The following is a 19,212-nucleotide window of genomic DNA, read 5'->3' on the forward strand; positions in this document are numbered from 1 at the left end:
TTACAAGATCATGAACATTGTATTAGGGATAATCCATCTAAAATTAAGCAAATTAAAATTCCATTGATTTCAACAAAAGGTGTTTTTTTTAATTAAAATCACATTGATTTTTTAAAAATACTTCATTCTTATTGCAAAACACATATTAATTATCTGCACAGTTGATAGAAGTATTATGGAAGAAAAATTCTATCCCCAATCAAGGTCATATTTTATCCATCCCATCCTTCTAATGGAGGGGAAAAAAATACCAAATCACAGATTATAAAAGCAGTTTGAGGCACAGCGAATACATCTTTAGAAGTGATAAATGAACTGTCTGCTAAATGCAAATGATAAAGTTAACAGACAGTTTCCAAGAGATAGTTAAATCCTAAAACAATTGAGGTGATTATAAGAATTTTGAAAGATTATTTTTGTCCTTAGTCTTTCCCAGAGACATATACTGTATTTAATATTTTTGGGAGAAGTAAGAAAAGAGTTGTAACTAGAATAAAGCCATTTAAAAATTACTATTTTTATAATGCTGGTTTCAGCTTTTATACTAGAGTTTTTGTGTTATTTCCCATTCAGATCAGCAAGAAATTGTGCTGTTAAGGGTTCAACAATCATGGTCAGAAGAGGTTCCAAGAGCCATTTAAAAAGGTTTAAATTCCTCAAACCAGGAAGGATGGATTGGCAAAAACTGAATAGACAAAGAAGACTTCAATGCTACTATGCTGGCATTCATTTGGGACAATGAATCTACAAAGGAGGGCATCTACAAGGCATCTACACTTAAATCTTCCATATCCTGCTGTGTTGAAAAACAAAACTTCTAAGCAACACTTATGCTTTATTGGTCTTTCAGGAGAGCTGCCTGTTTATCTTTATAAACTTATCAAAGGGAAAAAAAGGAAAAGGTTCCACATTGATCAATGTGTTCAGTTCTTGAATGCAGACAAGACTTCCCTTGAGGCTGTTGATTGTTGATGAAGTAGGCACCCGCCTGTCGAATTGCAGACCTAAAAGAATGCCAAAACCTTCATGATGACAGTGAGAAAATGGAAAAGAATCAACTGTTATTGTCTCAGCAAAAGAAATGATGCACAAGGAATATCCTGACCATAACCAAATTAATAGGACATCCGATGACCAGAATACTGCTTATACCCTTTATTAGAGTATTTCTGTTGCTAAGACAGTAATTATTGATTCAATGCCCCTGTCATCTGGTAGTACCTTATTATTAAGTGCCTCCATACCAAGAAAAGTATGGGTGTTTAGATCTCCAGTCATCAAAGATTCTACAAATTTGGAGGCAGCAAAAGGAAGAGACTGAAAGTGGACTGGAAAGTGACTTGTGGGTAAACTGTTTTTATTGCTACTGTCTTTTTTTCTTAGAACAAGAGAAGGAATCTAAGGATGACTCCCATATAGCATTTTCTGTTGCTTTTCTTGTCACCATAATGAGCCATTGAGTTTGCTAATTAATGTCTTGTTGATTCTTATTAAAAAAAAAAATGGTTCTCCAGGCAAGAGGGATGTGTTCTGACCTAGGCTTCCTTAGAAATTAAACAGCACAAACTTAGTCCCTACGGCTGTAAATTACTTTCATTTACAGTCCACAAGGCTTGATAAACAGCCGTTCATAGGAAGGTTATCAACACCCACCTATCTCACGTGGAACGCTGCCAAAGAGCTAATTTCCAGACGCAGGGCAAGGCCAAACTTGGCACAGAGTCACAAACAGAATTTTCAAATCTTGAATCGGCCAGATGAACTAATTGCTTCCTGCAAAAGCGCATGTCCCGTTCGCTTCTCTTTTATGTCTTATAGGAGGGGCCAATCATCTCCAAGCCTTACTCCCAAGTCGACCCTGTTTCCTTAATTGTTCCTGTCTCCTGGCAGCTCTGCACATGCACACACTGGGAACAGGCTCACGCTGTTCTTCTGCCTCGCTGATGTCAGACCCAGAGACTCCAGAGGCAGCAAAGAACTACCAGATGGCTTTGGCCCCCCCTCTGACTCAGAGCCATCATCCAAGCCTTCCCCAGACTCCAGGACTGGCCCATGTTCCTCCCCAGCCTCCTCACTGTCCGAACCTGCTACCAGCTCTGCTGGCCGCTGGTGGGCCACAACAGGATGAGCGAGAAGCCACAGTGAAAGATGCCTGCTAACTATAGTTTGTAAGCATACTCTCTGGCTATTGAGGAAGAAAATGCACTTGAGCAGACAATGGGTGGTCCATACAGAGCAGATACCCCCTCCAGATATACTCTATTTGCAGTCCAGGCTGACAAGCCAAACTTGCAGACTTTATTTTAAATTTGGGAATGAGGATTTTGAGAAGCAAATGAATGCCATTTAAAACTCCAACTGTACACCATATCAAGCACTCTTCTGTTTTGGAAGGGCAACATTTTATTCTTTAACTATCACCCCAAGCTCCTCTATGGGAAAAAGTGGATTTGAAAATTTTAGTTCAGCCCACTAATTAATATCACATCAATAGCTATGACACTTGTGAACCACCTTGGCAAGTAAGAAGAAAAAATATAGCTCCTAAAATAAAAAAAAATGTTCCCTACTGTGCTGGAATTATAAGTTATTCTTTACATTATAACAATTGTTTAATTACATTTTATTACATTACATCTTAAGAAGGATGAACTTTGCTTGTCACAAGTGGATATTTATGAAAAGATTCCTATCTGTACTAGAGAACAAAAATCAGAAAATGCGTAAGTCTTGGATGTTTCGTAACTCCGGGGGAAGCCCGTTCCAGATGGTAGGTGCCCCCACAGAAAAGGCTCTCCCCCTGGGGGCCGTCAGTCGACATTGTTTGGCCGATGGCACCCTGAGGAGTCCCTCTCTATGGGAGCGAACTGGTCGGTGAGAGGCTATTGGTGGCAGGAGGCGGTCTCGTAAGTACCCTGGTCCTGAGCCATGGAGCGCTCTAAAGATAGTAACCAAAACCTTGAAGCGCACCCGGAAGACCACTGGGAGCCAGTGCAGCTCGCGCAGGAGGGGGGTTACATGAGAGCGCCACATTGCTCCCATTACCACCCGCGCGGCCGCATTCTGGACCAGTTGGAGCCTTCGGGTGCTTCTCAAGGGGAGCCCCATGTAGACAGCATTACAATAATCCAGGCGTGAGGTTACAAGGGCGTGAGTGACCGTGCGTAACGAGTCCCGATCCAGAAAGGGATGCAACTGGCGAATCAGGCGGACCTGATAAAGTCCTCCTGGCTACGGCCGTCATATGCTCTTCAAAAGACAGCCGTGAGTCCAGGAGGATGCCCAAGTTGCGAACCCCATCTGTGGGGGCCAACGACTCGCCCCCAATAGTCAGAGATGGCGCCAACTGACTATATCGGGACGACGGAAACCACAGCCACTCGGTCTTGGATGGGTTGAGTCTGAGTTTGTTCCTCCCCATCCAGATATACAATCCTATGTATACTCTTAGTTGACCTATTGGCAGTTAAGCCTAGTATATGAAAGATTCTGAACATCTCAAAAAATCTTGACAATTTAGTATCACAGAAAGCTATTTTTTGTTTGATCTTGACCACCTGAACATTTAGTTATGGTTAAGTCTAACTGGTCTTTTGAGCTTTATAACTTTAATATAATTTGATATGTCTTTTAATTATTGATTGGAAGCCATCCAGAGTTGGTTGAAAAATGGGTGGCTATATAAATGTTTTAAATAAATAAATAAAATAAATCTTATATAACTATAATAGAAATTTATACTGAAACAAGAGAGAACACCAAATAAAGAAGGAAAAGAAAATCTCCAATTTAATTATGATACCATTCTACATTATTGGATACGGTCTTATTTTCCTAAGGCACTACGGCATTCATAAACCTATATTATGAGCAGAATACTGCACTGTTCTAATTCCTGGATCTTAAATATTGTTACACTAAAATCCCATAGGGTATTAAGAAACTAGTGCCTATTTGAAGTAAGTCTTAAAAATGAAATATTCTGTTTTTACCTTCTAAAATATTATCCTTCTTCCAAAAAAAAATTATGGTGAATCATATACACGTTCACTTCAAAGAATGCTGTACTGAATTTAAACATATGTACTCCAACGTATGCTAACTTATCTCATTGAGGAACATTAACCACAACTGCCACAAGCAAGTCTTAATTTATGCTCTGGAATTCACACCTCAAGATCACAGTCTTAATGAATGACTTGCATATATAAAACTGATAGCAATATTTAGGATGACAAAATGATCGTTTTAGTTTTTCAGCACAACTGTTCATAGAAAACATTTGGTAGTAATACTTACTTTGTGCATTTGGTGCATGCCTTCCTGTGAATAATCACCCGGTCCCATAGATGGCATTGGATGTGGTACACTTGGAGGTCCAGGACTTGGTCCCATCATGCTATGTACTGAGCTTGGTGATGGCCCAGGTCCTGGGCTGGGACCTAGGATAGGTCCTGGAGATGGCCCTGGCCCTGGTGAAGGGCCTGGATGAGGCATTGTAGAAGGATCAGTTGGTGTAGACATCTACACTGTCTCTCTTGGAATCAGTGATTGAGCTGTAGTGAAGGGAAAAAAGAACACATCTAAATTTAAGTTGTTCGCCATTAGGAAAGAAAGATATACGACATTTAAAGAAATAATTTGTGCATGATTCATCTTGAAACATAAGAACTTCAAGTGGTTCTATATCAAAATAAAGTACATGTCAAAGTGAAGTTACTCATTTGTATCGGGAGTCCACTATGAAACATGGCTAAAATAAATTGAGTCTTTTGGAAGAAAATTATAATACATGGTTTGTTTGCTTTTTAAATTGAGTATCCCCTTGGGAGTCTTGCATTGAAAGGAAGATTATATAAAGTATATACCCAAATAAATAAGAATTATCAGGTTTTCAAAAGAAAGTCACTAAATTCCTTTTTATTTAAAGTAGCTATTATAAATACCATGATTCTCAAATTCGCTATCTCCCTATTAACAATTAACTATACAGGATAATAAATACAAGGATAAACAAACAATAACAATGTCATTCAGAGTGTATATTTGTGTCTGTCAGAAAAAGTAATTGTCTAGACAAAAACAATTAATGCCAAAGCGCATGCTATTGCCTTTTTACATCAAGCAATATAAAGACATGCTACAAACTTAATATTTGATACGCCTTGTTATACATTCCCAAAGACTGCAATTGTATACCATTTATTTATTTGGGCCTGGTGGCTCAGCAGACTGATAGCATTGTGATTAACACCAGCTGTCTGCAATTACTGTAAGTTCGAATCTCACCAGGCTCAAGGTTGACTCAGCCTTCCATCCTTTCTAAGGTAGGTAAATTGAGGACCCAGTTTGTGGGGGCAATAAGCTGACTTTGTATAAATATACAAAAGTATGAAGGCTATTGCTTAACGCATTGTAAGCCGCCCTGAGTCTCCGGAGAAGGGCGGCATATAAATCAAATTTTTTAAAAAATTATTTATTTAGAGATTGATCCCATCTTTATTATTTTTATAAACAATTCAAGGTGAACATACTTAATATGCCTTCCTTCTCCTACCAAACCAAATTTCAATTGAGAGCAAACTCTCCTAAAAGGTAAGCAGACCATCTCTTCTCTCAATGGGACATATTTTTGCTCAGACTAACTCATTTTACAAATATTCTGCTTCTTACAAATATGCCCATCGTGTAAAATTTAGCATTCCCCATTTTGGAGCCCCCCAGATGCATTGACTTTCAAGTCATGCAAGTTAATGACTGAATTAGCAGAGATGCTTTGATTAGAGAAAATGGACTAGATAGTTTTATAAGAGACTGGAAGCCATCTGTGGACATGTCAAATACAATAACAGATGGTTAACAGAAGGATTTGAAGATTAGTGTAATGTTTGGGTTAACCTGTTGACTTGGGTTTTTTTTTCATATATATTATGATTAGAGGTTGAGTCGATTTGATTATCAGATAGAGATCCCCTCACTTGGAACATTTGTTTATTTAATATAGTATTTTTGTTAAGTCAATCAAAAATCAAATAATTGTAGACCCATTATGTAAAGAGGAGAATTTATCAGTTTTCTTGGGGTTTTGTTCCTTTCTCAGCATCCAGCTGGGGTGGGTTCTATCTGTTTAATGTTACATTTATTTGATATTTGGGTTTTTTTCTTTTTGTACACATTTTTTTTCTTTTTTTTTTGCAGTTGTTAGTGTTGGATGTATGTTTCTCTTTTTTTCTGTTTTGCATTTTTTCTTGTTGATAAAACAAAATAAATATATAAAAAACCAAAAGACATGCAAGTTAAGAGGTGATGGGAGTTGAAATCCAACATATCTGTAAATTACCGCATCTTTGCTGCCACATATACTAAGCCAAGTATGCAATATTTGCAGCCTAAAAGCTGCAGGTGGCATCACTGAAAGGTGATGATATTTCAAGGGTTTTACGGGAGGAAATGGAAAATGACATTTTCAGAGGCTGCATGCAGCCTAAAGGTTGCCCCCTCTGCTCTAACCCTGAAGTGAGAGGCAAGCAAATTTATAACATGGCATACAAGTTATGGAAAGGGAAATAATTATTAGCTGGAAGTTCCTACAACTGCTAAGTGCAAAGAGTTATTTTTGCCCCAAAGTTTCAGGTCGAAAGCTACTTAATAAAATCCAATCTAGCAATAGCAGGTTCTTAGCAAGCACCCTGTCAGACCAAGCACCCCATTGTTATTTTCAGAAGTGACCTCTGACCTAGTTATGGGGTCCTCACTATTTGGGAACTAATTCCCCCAAAGCTGACAAGACATGCACCCACTATCTGAATTTTTAAGATCAGGATTAGTGTCTTAAGAGAGCGCCTGAATATGCAACAATACTCAACAGTTTTACTAAATTTTTCTAAAACTTCATATTCTTATGGCTTAATATGCTTTTCTCTGATAAGGCAGAAAAGAGTGGTCATTCACTTCACATTAAAGAGAAACTCACTTGAAATAAATGGCCTTGGGAGCTCATTCCTTGCAGGGCAAGATATGGAAATACCTCTGAAGCTTTAAACAAAGATACAGAACACCCCAGGGGCTAATCTGTGCCACCCAATACTAACCACTGTCACAAAAGGATCTGCTTTATATGTACATAACTATAGCTACTAGGTCATTTACATGGTACCTACAAGGACATTTTGGAGGGGAGGGGCACTGTAAAACAACTATGTTCTTTGGCTCACAAAAGAACACCTCCTAGCAATCCCACTCAGCCTAGCAGTGGTGAGGGTTGCTGGAAGTTATTGTACAGTAACTTCTGGAGGGCCACCAGGTTTCCTTTTCTGTGTATCAAAATGCCCACATTCTGGGGAAAAAAGTAAAGCAAAAAATGGCCCTGCTATCAGTTTAAATTTAAATAACCCCTTTCATAGTACTATCCTGAGAAGCAGCATGCGGTGTTTCAACTAAAGCTGCAATCGGCTTCGCATTCTTGGCAAACAGTATGCTACTGCAAACTTACTCTATTGTTTTGGTAAATGTTAACCACAGTTAAAAACTGCTTCAGCATAACAGCTAAAACTACCACATTAGATGGCCAAAAAGTGTGAACATCTTTCCAACTGTTACAATTGTGCTAGAATTGTATTCTGGGGTCAACTCTTCAATCTGTCCTGTCACATAAGCCCCTTGAGTAGAATTCCTTGTATAATTGTTTCAATATTCTTTTTGTTCATCCTCATAGGATAACATTATTTCAGTGAATAATGAATTATTCTGTGAACAATAAGGGTAAACTTACTCTTACTTTATTTAAAGAACTACTTCATATTCCAGAGGCATCTGCAAAGGGATCTTGGCAGGGTCATATTACTGCGGCACACAATATTTGTGTGACACGAATTTGTACAGACATGATGCCACTGCACACAATATAGAGCAGGAAAGATATTTGTACAACAAACACCCAACACTGCTTCTGTCATTTGGATGAATGCACTGGATCCTGGAGATACCTCTAAGACTACAGCAATAGCAGTAATACTTAGGTTTATATATCACTTCATAGTGCTTTACCCCACCCTCTGAGCAGTTTACAAGGTCAGCATATTGACCATGACCCCAACAATATGGGTCCTCAGAAGGATGAGTCACCCTTGAGCTAGTTAGGATCGAACTCTTGGCTGTGAGCAGAGTTAGCTTGCAATATTGCATTTTAACCACTGTGCCACCACATGCAAGATTATCCATAAAAAAATATTGGGGACCATCTACTGCAAGCTTGGAGACATAATACTGTTTTATGTTCTATACACAGAGTTTTGTTCTTTTTCTTCCCAAATTGGATCTGCTGACCCAGTGTCATGCTTGGGGACAGGTCTGAATTGCACATAAATCTTAAATGAAAGGCATTTTTCTTGTGAAAAGTAGCATTCAGCACACAAATGGGCACTGACAACACATTGATACGGTGTCAGGGTTCCAAGTAACACCCCCAACAAAAGAAAACTCCAAGGTTTGAATTTCCCCAAAGTTACATTTTATTAGAGATATCTTATTGGCACATCTGGGGAAACCCGAATCTGAAAGCTTCCAGGGTTTCCCCACCCAAAGGAAAGTTTAAGTCCCTGCTCAACACCCATAAGTTTATCACACGGTCCAATCAAAGCACCATCTCAACTGGAGATGCCTCCCAGTTCCAGCATCCCAGGTACAGGGCAAGATGTCCTTGAACCTCTGAGAAAGGAATGTTATTATGACTATATATCACCCATGCTCCATACAATCACCCCTCCCAATTTCCCACAGTAGTAAATGTGGCAGGTCTGAAGGCCCAATACAAAAGATGGTTTCCAGGCCTGACATTCAGTATCAGGAAGTGCAAAATCTGCCTGTATTTACATAAAATGGAACCACTGCAGTCAGAACTGCTGTAATCCTTTTAATGGAGTGACTGAATTCTGAGCTTCAGTCTTTTCCTGCAAACCATGCCTACAATATAAGTTACATTACTTTCATGCAGTGCCAGCCGGCATTGCTCCCAGCACTTACGTCTCACCATGTGCTCTTTCTAGTGTTCCCAGCACATGTTATAACCACATCTGTTAGATTATTCTGGGGAAATTGGCCCATCTCTCAGGGATAGAGAGATTTGGATGGTTTTCATTATGTTCCAGAAACCCTCCTAATACAGACATAGAGGAGTAGTAAAAAAATACCTATACAAATATAGCAATTGCTCCCACTTGTGAAAATCTCCCAAGTTTCATCTGACAAGTTATTATTGCAAGTGCAGATGAGAAAAAAATAGAAGCCAGATAAAAAAGAAGTCAGATGAAAATGAAGAGATAAATGTAATGGCCGGAATCACTTTCTTTTAAACACATTTTAAATTAAGATTCTTTTTTTCTTGCACACATTTAGTCTACAGTGGCATGTCTCCCGTTGAAATAGAGACTGAAAAACAATGTCTCAAATTATGAACAATTCATGAGAAAGGCCTGGTACACGTGGGGAAGCCTATCAATGCCAAAATGCCAGCATAATTTGTATTACTGATATGTTGCCAAAATTATAAAATAAAACCGATTGGCAAAAGACCAAAAGGGCTATCTAAAACAAGGTAGACATATACATATACAGGTACTCAACATACGACCACAATTGAGCCTAACATTTCTATTGCTGAAACATTTGTTGATTTTCGCCCTATTTTATAACCTTTCTTGCCCCTGTTGTTAAGTGAATTGCTGCAGTTGTTAAGTTAGTAACATTGGTGGCACAGCGACTCTGGCTTCCCCATTGATTCTGCTTGTCAAAAGGTTGCTAAAGGTGATCACATGACCCTAGGACACTGCAACTGTCATAAATACATGCCAGTTGTCAAGCGTCCAAATTTTGATCATGTGACCATGAGGATTCTGCAATGGTTCTAAGTGTGAAAAATGATAGAGTCACTTTTTTCAGTGCTGCTGTAGGTTTGACAAATTGTTTTAAGTTGAGGGCAATCTGTATCCATGATGTTTGGGTATAATAACCAAGAGAGTCATTATTAAGCATTACATGTGGTCCTTGTTTTATGACAAATCATTCAACACTGAACTTGTACCAGTGTTACCTTTGGTGACTTACTATCGGTTCTCGAAGTTCCAACCATCACAGAATCCCTGTAGTCACATGGTCACCATCTGTGACCTTCTTTGTTGGCTTCTTACAGGGAAATCAGCAGGAAGTTGCAAATGGCAATGATGTGAATTCCTCATTTAACAACATGTGATTTGTTTAACAATTACAACTGGGAAGTGCAGGAATTGCTATCACTAAGCAACAAGTCAATATAATCACACTTCACAACCGCATTGCTTAGCAATGGAAATTGCCATAGTTAACCAAAGACTACCTGTACTATGCTACATATAGTAACTTATGGAGTCTTACATTCATAAATTGGCATTTAACAATGCCACATGAGTACAACTTTCAGACTTTTTAAATAGCATGTAGAAGTTGTATCACAGGAGAAGACTGAAAAAACATTTATTAGATTTGGCTCTTTGGGGGACCGAAAAGCACTTTGTGTAATGGCTATTTCCCATTATTAACCATATTCTGTATATTTAAGCCTATTCCAAAAATCTCATCCATCAGATTTTTAAAAACAGAGATACTCTAGCAAGTAGTTGTAATGAGAATGGAGATAGCAATAGCACTTAGACTTATATAGTGCTTCATAGTGCTTTTACAGCCCTCTCTAAGAGGTTTACAGAGTCAGCATATTGCTCCCAACAATCTGGGTCCTCATTTTACTGACTTCAGAAGGATGGAAGGCTGAGTCAACCTTGAGCCAGTGAGATTTGAACTGCTGAACTGCAGCTAGTAGTCAGCTGAAGTAGCCTGCAGTGCTGCACTCTAACCACTGCGCCACCTTGGCTCTTGTAATAAAAATTGTTTTCTTTCTTAGTTTCCCCACCCCCTTCTCTCTCTCACACACACACAAAACAAAGCCAGAGACACCATATGACTTATTAGCTTACTGTACAGCTAGTTCTTGACTTACAACCACTGTTCGAAGTTACAATGGTTTTGACTGTTCTTCACACTTACAATTGTTGCAGCATCCCCATGGTCACGTGATCAAAATTCAAATGCTTGGCAACTGATATGTATTTATTTAGGACAGTGTCCCAGGGTCATATGATCACCTTTTGTGACCTTCTGACACACAAAGTCAATGGGGTAGCCAGATTCACCGTACAACCATGTTACTAACTTAACTACAGCAAGAATGGTTGTAAAATCGTGCAAAACTCACTTAACAACTGCCTCTCTTAGCAACAGAAAATTTTGGCCCAATTATGGTTGTAGATCAAGGACTACTTGTATTATTAGCCTTTCTTTTTGATAGGCCAATCCCATTCTCTCCCTTTCTTCTATGTACAATCCTAGTCAAGTACTTTTGTAGCAATTGCAAATAAAATAGCCTCCAATAAAGGAAAAATAGGCAATAAGCCACAAAGATTTTCCCCACTTCCTTTAAATAACCCCTTGTTACATGATATGGTCAAGAGAAGCTGTTTCCATGCTAGGACCTAACAATAGAGTCCAGATGCAATTTCACTTTTCCTTCTTGTCGTACAAAATCATCCCTTTGCCACTTCCCAAAATAAAGGCCTAGTGACATCCTCTATCGAGGAAAAATAAGAAGTGTAACTGTAAAGGATTCAAGATAAATTAGCTCTAAGGCAGGAGACGGGATGCAGTGACTCTCTACTGAATTACAGTTCAGCAATACAAGGAGGAGAAGCAGGCTCTCGGCCTAGGTGATTACAGGCCCAGTTTTGGGAAATCTACAACACTCAGATAGATAAACTCTACAGCCTGAGAGTTAAAACCCAATATAATATGGAAAGTGACACAATTGGGAACACTGGTTTATAAGTTTAAACCCTAACTAAGGACTGGGTTGTAATTAAAAAATGGAATATAGAAGAAGGGGTGGGGGGGTTAACGTAATTACTGCTGGCTTGAAGGAATGGAAGAGGGGACAAATCTAAGGCATGCTACTGCAGCAGATGTATATTCATAAAAAGGTAGGTCATTTATAATATAGATTCCATTCCATGTAGAATGCCATTGCAATTATGTCAGTAGAATTGCAATGATTGTACATTATTTCCCTGCCAAACCTAGAAAGTTGGTGGTTTACTATAAATCTCCACTAGTCAAGAATTAGCCTTAAATCTGAGACCTGTAATCTTTAGATAACAAAGGGCACTTGCAGCCAATTAGGATGTGATAGCAACTTGTGTCATTGATTTCTGTCATTAATGTTTCAGATTTTAATTCACTTTTGAAAACTGCTCTAAAAAGAATCACTTGAAGCTGTAATTCAAAGTTTCTCCAAGTATTTCCCTTTCAGCTGACCCTTCATCTACATCCTGATATCAGTACATATTGAAATACAGGGGGTTGACATCTGAAAGAGTTTTCCATTTTCTTACTTTGAAATGTTCTTTTTCAAAAGAACGGGATTGTTTGCACTTAAATTGAATAGCAGACTTCTAACAGTCAATGTCTTCTTGTTCTTCAGTGAATACATCAAATAGTCTAATCCATAAGGATACTTTTGTGTAGTCTGACACAGGACTTTCAAGACCTGCATCAACATTGAATATGTGAGTTGTTACAGTGTATCGCTGAAGAACATAGGTGAAGGTACTCTCAATATAGTCCAGAGAAATAGTTAATTGAATTCAAAAGTGTGTTCATTTCTCTAGCTGCATAAAGACCAGCCACTAGGAGTAAACTTATGCTACAAGTATAATTTTATACTTGTATAAAGGTACAAGTAGGAGGTGAGGAATAAATCTTTCCAAGTGAATAATTGGCAAGATTCACTATACAAGCAATCTCAGGAAACAAAGCAGTATTTTGACCAAGACAGAACATCTTGCTGCAAAACTATGCATGCAATCCCAAAGCTTTCTAGTAAAATTATGTGAAAAACGAAGAAAAAACATTAAACACATGGAAAGCTATCCTATTAACTGTTCCTACACGTCTTTAATTCTGAATTTAAAGGCATGCCTAGTATCTCTGTCTCCACTTTAATAGCAAACTGGTTGAATATCCACTAAGAGAACACTAATTACTGTCAATCTTAAATCACAAAAGGGATAAAATAATCATTGTTTTTGAAAGCAATCCACGTATTTTTTTCAAATTGTAGAGAAGGCCCCTAGGGGGAGCATGAAACACCATGAACTAAGGTACAACATTTTGCACGTGTTATTGGCAGTAGGCAAGATTCAAATTTCCAGCATATGTGGGCTATAATCTACCTTGGGAATTGCCAAAAGGAATGAATTACAGTATACTTCTCTGCTCAACTATAACGCCAATTACTTAAGCACTGTATTATGGCTCATGTGTATCTGTGAGAGCAGGAAGGAAAACAACTAGCGATGCAAAACATAGTGTGGACAGGTGTAGAAGAAACAGAACAAAACAGCACCAGTATCTGGTAAATATACTTAAATATAAAGGTTTTTGGTTAAATTGGTCTGAGAAGGGCAAAATAACTTTAAAAGATGATACATCTGAATAATGCTCAATACCTCATTAAGGAATTAAAAATTTGCTCCCTTCTGCTTTTATTCAGAAACACATAGGTAATGTTTACAATCTACAGTTTCTAGGACATAAGCAGTATTTACACTCTATAGTTTCCAGTGTCCTGCAGCAAAACAACGAAGAATATTTTGGCACCTTAAAGACTTAACCAGTTATTATCGCATAAGCTCATCTGTTGCCTATATCCCCAGGCCCATCAAATCCCTTAAGAGTCACCTGGGAGGCATAAGGGTGAGTTACAGGGGGATTTGGGGAGAGAAACAGTCTGCTCACATTACATTAGATGTGGCCCATAATATTAGAAGGACTTACAGTATTTATAGTCTATTAATTTTTGTTTCTAATAAAAACCTGAAGTTTGCCTAACACAAAATAAAAAAATCCCACTGGAATATAATAAATATACTACAGTGCAGTCTTCTCCTGTCTGGATTCCTTCCTCTAATTCTTGTTTGTGAAGGCTGTATAGGCTGGGAATGTGAGGAGTTGCAACCCAACTGGGAGTCATTATCAAGCTGGGAAAAGCTGCTTTACTGAATGTCAGTGTACACAAAAAAAATTCCAGTCTGCAAAGTGTCCTTGGATCACTGAGATTACAGCAGTAATGTTCAGAAACATAGTTCAAGAGAAAAATTAAAAAGTGCAAAACATCCACCCACACCTATTTGTTGTGTTATCTGAAGTTCAACATCTGTTTTGTGTCAAGAGAGTATTAATTTTCATTCCATTTTTGGAAAGAAAATACTATATATATTTTCAGCCCTAACCATGTAAAAATGTTACAATATTTCTTTTCTTCTCAGTTGTCAGCATCAAGGGTTGGTCAAAGCACTGACTAACAGGGAATGCTCAGCAACCTTTTCAGAAGTTAACAGAAGACTTGAGGTCATTTTGAAAATGCTGTTGTGGTGCAAGCTATATGAAGCCTATAAAATAACCAGTCCTGAAGCTCAATCAAAACTCAGAAAACACTCTTATTTAAGGAAGCATTATCTTCAACTCCCTTAAGCTTACCTTTCTTTGCCAACTGATACACTTAACTACAAATTTGCTTTAAAATGCCCATAACTGATAAAACTGGATCGTTGTTATTAATATTATTAGGTTTCAGAGTTTGATGAATTGCAGATGGACATAAAAATCTGTATCCAATTTAGTCCTTCTGTTACATTATTTTTTCCTCTCTGCAGTAACAAAGGGATTCTAGAGGAAGGGGGAAAGGGGGGATAGGCAAATGGGAATAATAGGGCAATTAGATTCACAAAAGAAAGTGTGCCTAAATTAGCATGACAATAGGTGGACTCCTAAAGCAAAGGCTGCCCCACCTCCAAACATGTAGCTGTTATAGTACTAAAGGAATGGAAGGCTGGCTCTCCATTCATTTGCAGACCTCAGGAGTTAGTGGCTGGAACTAAAGGGGACTGAAGGGAAGGAACTAAAGCACACAATACACAAAAGAAAAAAGGCCAGAGAACAAGACTGCAAATGTCAAATACAATGTTAACCGCAGAGCCCCCCGTGCCGTCTCCACCTTCACACACAACACACACACACACACAAAGTAACCTCAGGGGGAAAAATGGCTCACAAACTTCGGCGACTGCAGTTACTGATGCAAATGGCCCACATTTCAAATCTGCAACATTTCCCAACTTTCAAATAGTTGTGGGATGTGGGTTTTTTTCCCCTTATTTTTAAAAAAGAAAACACAATTGTCCCAATCACATTAAAATGCAAGTACAGAAATCAGTTTGGTTTTTTTTTTTAAAAAAGCAGCAACTACCCAGCGGAGTTAATCAGTTCCTCTTGTCTGTTGCAAATTGCCGATAATCTCACGGAGCTGAAACAGTTTGCTAACCGACGCTCTGAATCGCGCCTGGAAGAAATGCAGGATTCGGGCCTTCTGGCTGGCCCGCTCCGTACTCGGGAGGAGGAGGAAGCGAGCAGGCAAAACGCGCCATGTGTTCTGTAACTTCGGGTTTAAAACATCTGAACCCGGAGAAGCCTGTCGCCCCCGACTCCCCCCCCCCTTCCCCACGTTGACATACAAAACCCGATCGGCAGCTAGGAAACGCGGCTTTGCGCGAGGCAAAGAGGGACTCTTTTGCCGGAGTTTGATTAGAGTCGATAGGCCTCAAGTTTCCGTTTGCCAACATGCCCGGCCGCCTCCATCCGCACCCGCCTGAAAGGAGAGTCACGAGCGGCGGGGCGCCCATCTAGCTAAGCCGATTTGAAAGTTTGCGACCCTCCCCGGTGGGCGATCCCGAGTCCATGTTGGAAAGAGCCTCCCCCACGCCGTCTCTCTCTCTCTCTCTCTCTCTCTCTCTCTCCCTTCCTCCCACACCCGGTTCCCACAGCAACGGCTGCAGAGACCTTTACCTTTCTGGAGTGACACCCGAAGAAGATCTAGGCACGCCCGCCGTGGGTGAGATGCCAGACGCGCCGATCGCGAGCTTTCATGGCAGATCAGGGCCTATCTCTCCCCCGTCATCATGTCACCACGATCAAACATGTCTGTGTGAGTCCTATTTGGCTGCGGTGACTTCCTGATTCTCTGCATTGCTGAGCACAGACAGGAAAAAAAAAATCCACCCCAACCAGCGCGAAACCTCGCCTCTTCCTCTCTCCCAGCAGCGAGAGAGGCTGGCTCCAGCCACCCTCCTACTTCTCCAGCCTGGCTCGCATGCTCAGCCACCAGTAGCGAGCGGCACCAGTCGGGCGGAATCCTCCTCCTCCTCCTCCTCTTCTAGGCACTTAATCATCAACCCCCTCCCCCTAAACCCCACAACTTTTTCCCTCTTTCTCGGCCGAATCTTAACCAAATTCATGCCCGGTGGTTAAAAGACTTCCCCCGCGCCAATCACGGGGTGCGGGACGACGCCTCCTTGCCCCCCCCCAGCCCCAGCCCCAAAGATTGAGACTGGCACTCAGCAACTTTCGAAATCAATAAATACTCGGTGGTTTCTCCCACCCCTCGGAGGAAATAAGGGATGGAAAAAGAGGGGAAACCTTCGTCGCACAACAGAGGAGAGAGCCCGCTTTCGGGCGAGAGCAAAAGGACGACGCAAACACGGGCAATGCCAGACACTTTCGGGGGAGGGGGGCCCGCACCGCGACGGCGGCTACGGTGCAAAAGAAAGCAAAGGGGGCTGTGGACTTTTCAGACACTAATAAACCCCGGATATTTGGAAGAGGCCCGAACTGGGAGGAGAAAAGCGCACCGATCTCTGGTTTCATCACTCCCGGCTTCTCAACACCCCCCTTTTCCCGAGGCTCTCCGATCTCGCGTGGGCACTCTCGGCCGGCCATTCAAGGCAAGCGAGACCGTCCGGAGCTGGGCCTGCCCGGTTTTGACGGGTCTACCGCTCCCTTTCGCAAACCAATCGCATTCCCATTCCCTTCTCCTGCTCTCACGACCGCAGTGGGAAACTCTGCGGCGGAGCTGGGCGAAGAAGGCGGCCGGGATCTTCTGCAGCGAAGCGCCTCCGCCTTTTCTCTTCCCCGGGGCAGGACGCGGCGCGAACTTCCAGCACTCCCAGCCGGCCACATGCCTCGATTTTCCCCCAGCAGAGCCTTAATGCAGCTTCTGGAGCGGGGTGGGGGAGTAAAGACGGACTTTCCCCCTCCAGCCTTGCTTCTACTCCCCAAAGACAGCTCAGCGCATCCAAGAGAAGGAGGCAAAGCTAACCTACCGGCTCCATCGCACCGGACCTGCATATACCTGCTCGCAATCCGTCCCTGGCTCCTTCCCTTGGTCTATCTCTCTTCGCCTCTTTCTCTTCCTCCCCTCCCTGTTTAGGAGCCAAATCCCGTAAGCAGCTGATTCCACGCCGGAGGCTTCTGGCTTCTCCCGCCGCCTGCCGTTGCCAGAGCCCGGGCTTGCAACGGGCAAGCCAGCCCTCCTCCCTCGCCCGACTTTCTCCCCAGGTTCAGCTGACTCACAAAGTCAGCGCCTATCATCCTCTCACTCCCCTCCCCTCCCTTCCCCCAGGAAATGTTCTTCACCCAGCCGCTTTTTTTCAAATGAGGTTTATTAGGATTATTAAGAAGGATCAGGAAAACTTTCTTCCGTTCGCTTTTTCGATCTGCAAAGGAGATCGAGACTTGTTTGCGGCCGGAGGAAATGAAAGGGGAGAGGGGGGTGTCTGTTTGGATATTATATTTTTGGTAGGGGCGAACGGAGGATGCACAGGCTAAATTCTTCTCTTCCCCTCCCTTCCTTAAGCCTCCCCCCCCCATACCAACAACTACATGGCAGGCAAATCAAAACGACGGATGATGATTAGGAAAGGAAGGGAGGAGTTGCAAGCGATCTTTACCTTGCTGGGGGAGAGTGGCGGGCTAGATCTCTCCCGCTCTATGAGTCACTCAGAGTACAGATCCAGCCAGCCAGGGGAACTAGATTATGAATATGACTTCACTGATGACAGCCATTCCCTCCTCTTCCTAAACTCCCGCCCCGCCTCTCGGCTCGGCTCGGCCGCTTTCTCCCATTCCGACGCTCCGTACTAGAGAAGAGGGAAGCTTGTGACTGGACGAACCGAGTCTCGGGCTCCCGTCCGGAAGAGGAAACGGAAAGGCGGATTCGCTACTGCGCGCCGTCACTCAAGCTGCAGCTTGGGGGAAGGCGGAGCTTACCGCTGCTCAAAAATGTGGAGAGAGCGAGGGAGCCTGGTCGGAGTGCGCGAGCGCGGCTGCCCTTTCCCTCCCCTCGCCATCCCCTCAGGGCAGGCGCGTGCATGCGTGTGAAACGCTTCTGGGTGTTTTTTTTTTCCTCTCTCTCTCTCTCTCTTTCTCGGTTCAGCTGTTTGGATCCAGAGGGGAATCTTTGGAACGTGTTGGCCCCTTTCGAAAGAGAGGGAGAGGAGAGAGAGAGAGAAGCCCAGGAGTTGAGGGAGGGGTCGGTGGAAGAAGGTGCTGGAATTTAACCGTGCCTGCTGGTGCAAGCTTGTCGGGGGAAGAAGGAAAAAAGGGAGGGGGGGGGACAAACCAAGGCGACTGGGAGAAACAAGCTGACTTCAGCCCAGTGGTGGTTTTCTAGCAGTTGTTTATCTGTGGCTTAGGGCAGGGGGAAGGTTAATAGGGAAGGTCATCGTGGAGTCCTCTATGCTCTCTTGAGCTTGGTGTTTTTGCTTGCACTTTTCTGATAAAGCCCCAAGGTGCTTTTTTAAGACTCAACTGGACTTTCTGGTTTTTCTTTGAAGACATTTCGCCTCTCATCCAAGAAGCTTGGTAGTACAGTGGTCTAAGGCACCCTGTTATTAAGCTGGTTATTAAGACCAGCTGCCTGCAATTACTGCAGGTTCGAATCTCGCCAAGGCTCAAGGTTGACTCAGCCTTCCATCCTTTCTAAGGTAGGTAAATTGAGGACCCAGTTGTGGGGGCAATAAGCTGACTTTGTATAAATATACAAAAGGATGAAGGCTATTGCTGAGCACATTGTAAGCCGCCCTGAGTCTCCGGAGAAGGGCGGCATATAAATCAAATTAAAAAAAAAAAAAGTTTCCTTCAGCTCTGACTAAATGGTGGGGAATGGAAGGCACCATCCGGTCAGAGCTGAAGAAGCTTCTTGGATGAGAAGCGAAATGTCTTCAAAGAAAAACCAGAAAG

At 41.7% G+C, this 19,212-nt stretch overlaps 1 protein-coding gene across 5 annotated transcripts in view; it reads right to left on the reverse strand.

The window, feature by feature from the left end:
* SMARCA2 (SWI/SNF related BAF chromatin remodeling complex subunit ATPase 2) overlaps positions 1-17,981 on the reverse strand; it is a 118,377-nt gene extending 100,396 nt beyond the window's left edge. For 2 of the 5 annotated variants that reach the window (XM_070938628.1, XM_070938624.1), the window contains exons 1-2: positions 15,982-16,125; positions 4,300-4,556 (exon numbers count right to left, since the gene is read on the reverse strand). In XM_070938628.1, the coding sequence (XP_070794729.1) occupies positions 4,300-4,524 (225 nt within the window). In that variant the 5' untranslated portion in view covers positions 4,525-4,556; positions 15,982-16,125. Of the gene's footprint in view, positions 1-4,299; positions 4,557-15,385; positions 15,428-15,981; positions 16,126-17,294; positions 17,513-17,921 lie in introns of those variants that run through there. The other 3 variants (XM_070938625.1, XM_070938626.1, XM_070938627.1) reach the window with 3 other exon arrangements.
* Between the last annotated feature and the right edge of the window lie 1,231 nt (positions 17,982-19,212).

The sequence above is a fragment of the Pituophis catenifer genome, unplaced genomic scaffold (genome assembly GCF_029215685.1).
Source record: "Pituophis catenifer annectens isolate HBS135680 unplaced genomic scaffold, rPitCat1.0.hap2 SCAF_2, whole genome shotgun sequence".
NCBI classification, from domain to species: domain Eukaryota; kingdom Metazoa; phylum Chordata; class Lepidosauria; order Squamata; family Colubridae; genus Pituophis; species Pituophis catenifer.